Genomic DNA, 2,502 nt, shown 5'->3' on the forward strand with positions numbered 1-2,502 from the left:
ACTTCTCGCCTCCAAGCACTTCCTCCCTTCCGAGCTGGCCGCCGCGGTTCCCAAACTGGTACCTGCCGGAGCCCGGCACCAGGGTCCCCGCCTCGGGGACCAAACAGCCAATCCAGTCCCCCTGTCAGCACGGAAGCTGACATGGCTCTCAACTGCCCTGACCCAGGGGTCCCTCTCCTCTCCTCTCCCCTCCTCTCCCTTCCTCTCCTCCTCTCTCTTCTCCTAGCCTCTCTACCTTCACAGGTCTCTCATTCCCTGGGCCTTCCATGCCCTGCCCTCTGCCCGCCCAGTTGCCTAGAGAATTCCTTTGTCATCAGCCCAACATCTCCCGCCTTCTACACCTTCTGTGCTTCTCCAGGGCGAACTTAGTGCGCTCTGAGGCCTCCTGGTGTGGACTCCCTGCTGTGGATCATTCAAGACAAATCATCTCCCCACCACCCTGAGCCACGGGAGGAAAGAGGGTGCCCCTGCTCTGTTCACCCAGAACATGGGCTCCGGGAATGCGTGTTAAATAAGTGGGTGAAGAGCAAGTGAGAGAACAGACACACTTGGTGGGACAATTTCCTGCCCGAGTAGAGTTTTAGTTCATCATCTGACTCCTGGACACAGCGTTGCTGCCTGTATGTGTCTGGTTTAAAACCTGCAATCCTTGGGGGCGCCTGGGGGCTCAGTCAGTTAAGCGTCCGACTTCAGCTCAGGTCATGATCTCATGGTTTGTGGGTTCGAGTCCCACGTCAAGCTCTGTGCTGACAGCTAGCTCAGAGCCTGGAGCCTGCTTCAGATTCTGTGTCTCCCTCTCCCTCTGCCCTTCCCCTCCTCTCCGTTCCCCCCTCCCCTTCCTCCCTCCCCCCCCACTCCCCTGCACATGCTGTTGTGCTTGCTCTCTCTCAAAAATAAGTATTTTAAAAAAACATTTAAAATCTATCATTCACATGTGATTCAAGAGTACATGGGGGCCTCAAAGATGGAGAATGACCCACTTTGACCGCTAGGATTCTAATACCAGCGACGTCCTCAGGCCGAGGTTTTGCAGTAACCAGCAGTGGACACCCTGAGCTGGCTCTCCCCAAGGGCCATGTGTCTGTGGGGAGGGGGAGAGTGAGCTGGGGCCCGGCTTTGAACCCCAGCTCAATCATTTCCTTGCTGAGCACCCGAACTCAATTAACTTCTCTGTGATTCAGTTTTCTCGAACATAAAATGGTGAGGACGGCAAGATTGCCTACCTCCCAAGGATGGTGGGAATCGAGGTGAAATAAGGCACCTGGAAAACTGAGAGGAGTTGCTGGCCCATGGGAAATGGTCGTTACTGTGAGTCCTTATGACGCTGATGAGGAGCACGGTTGATGACAAGAAGAATGCACCACGGCCCGCCCTGGAGACGTGGGGTGTGAACTAACCCTTTCCGACACGGACACAGCACTCGGTGTGCTGCAGGGGTGAGCTTCCGGCACCCACGACAGCTGACGCCTCCCATGAATTTTAGAGTTTGTGAAACTCCGTCATGATCGGTAGGTACTTAATTGTTCCTTACTCGAAATAAGCCTCTGAAGGTGGCAGCCCTGGGGTCTCCATCCTCCACTTACAGATGAAGAAGTGGAAGTTTGAGGAGTTAGAGACGCAGAGCCAGGACTCGGGCACAGCTCCTTTGGAGCTCACGGCCACCCTCAGCAGGCAAGGGCCACACTTCTCCTTAGCCTGGCGCTGTTTGGTTTTTTTTTTCTAATGTTTATTTATTTTGAGAGAATCCGAATCACATAGTGTGGCGTTTCTCCATCCGCCCGACTCAATGCCCTAATTTGCAGTAAACATTTTGCACCATTTTCCTTCACTGTCCTGAAACGGAATTCACAGATAGCCTCACCTACTTGCTCACATGAATTTAAAAATGACTTTAATTTCCTGTGACTTGAGTAGAAAGGAGAAAGAAAAGGCAAGGAACTGGTCATCAATAATCATGTCTTGATATGCAACCATGTATTTCAATATTCTAATACACAACTATGTGATACGTATTTCAACATTTGATGCCAAAACAATTTTTAAACAAGAAATTACAATAAATAAATTGACACCTCCGCACATTTCTGAAGTAGGAGGGACCCACACCTCTGAGATCTTACCATCAGACCCCCTTCCTCTGCCATTCAGGGATGGGGACACCGAGGCCCAGGCCCCCCAGAGGCCAGCACCCCTGCTTCTGAGCTGCCAGCCCTGGAGAGCCCCCCACAGACCCTCCTTGACTTCGGCTCCAGGGCTGAGCACTTTCAGGAGAATCAGCTAGAACCACATCCCTCCAGCCCTTCCCCCTCTCCCCCCCACCCCCCAGTTCTGGTGTCTCGGGGATCCTCCCCTGGTAAAGGAAGACAAGAGCGGCACCCCGCCAACCAGCCAGCCCAGGGAAGCCCCCAGGGTCCCAGCTTACTGTCGCAGGCCGGCGGGCTCCCGGCCACCTGCGTCCCGGGCACCTCCTCTCCCGTGTCCAGGACACACCAGCAGCTGCCC

General features: G+C 54.0%; 1 protein-coding gene across 1 annotated transcript in view; it reads left to right on the top strand.

Annotated features, from left to right (window-relative positions):
• Window positions 1-2,502, top strand: part of TG (thyroglobulin) — a 233,195-nt gene that overhangs the window by 26,705 nt on the left and 203,988 nt on the right. The window contains exon 16 of the mRNA XM_029923329.1: window positions 1,586-1,671. Coding sequence (XP_029779189.1) covers window positions 1,586-1,671 — 86 coding nt within the window. The remainder of the gene's footprint in view (window positions 1-1,585; window positions 1,672-2,502) is intronic.

Source organism: Suricata suricatta, chromosome 15, assembly GCF_006229205.1.
Source record: "Suricata suricatta isolate VVHF042 chromosome 15, meerkat_22Aug2017_6uvM2_HiC, whole genome shotgun sequence".
NCBI lineage: Eukaryota > Metazoa > Chordata > Mammalia > Carnivora > Herpestidae > Suricata > Suricata suricatta.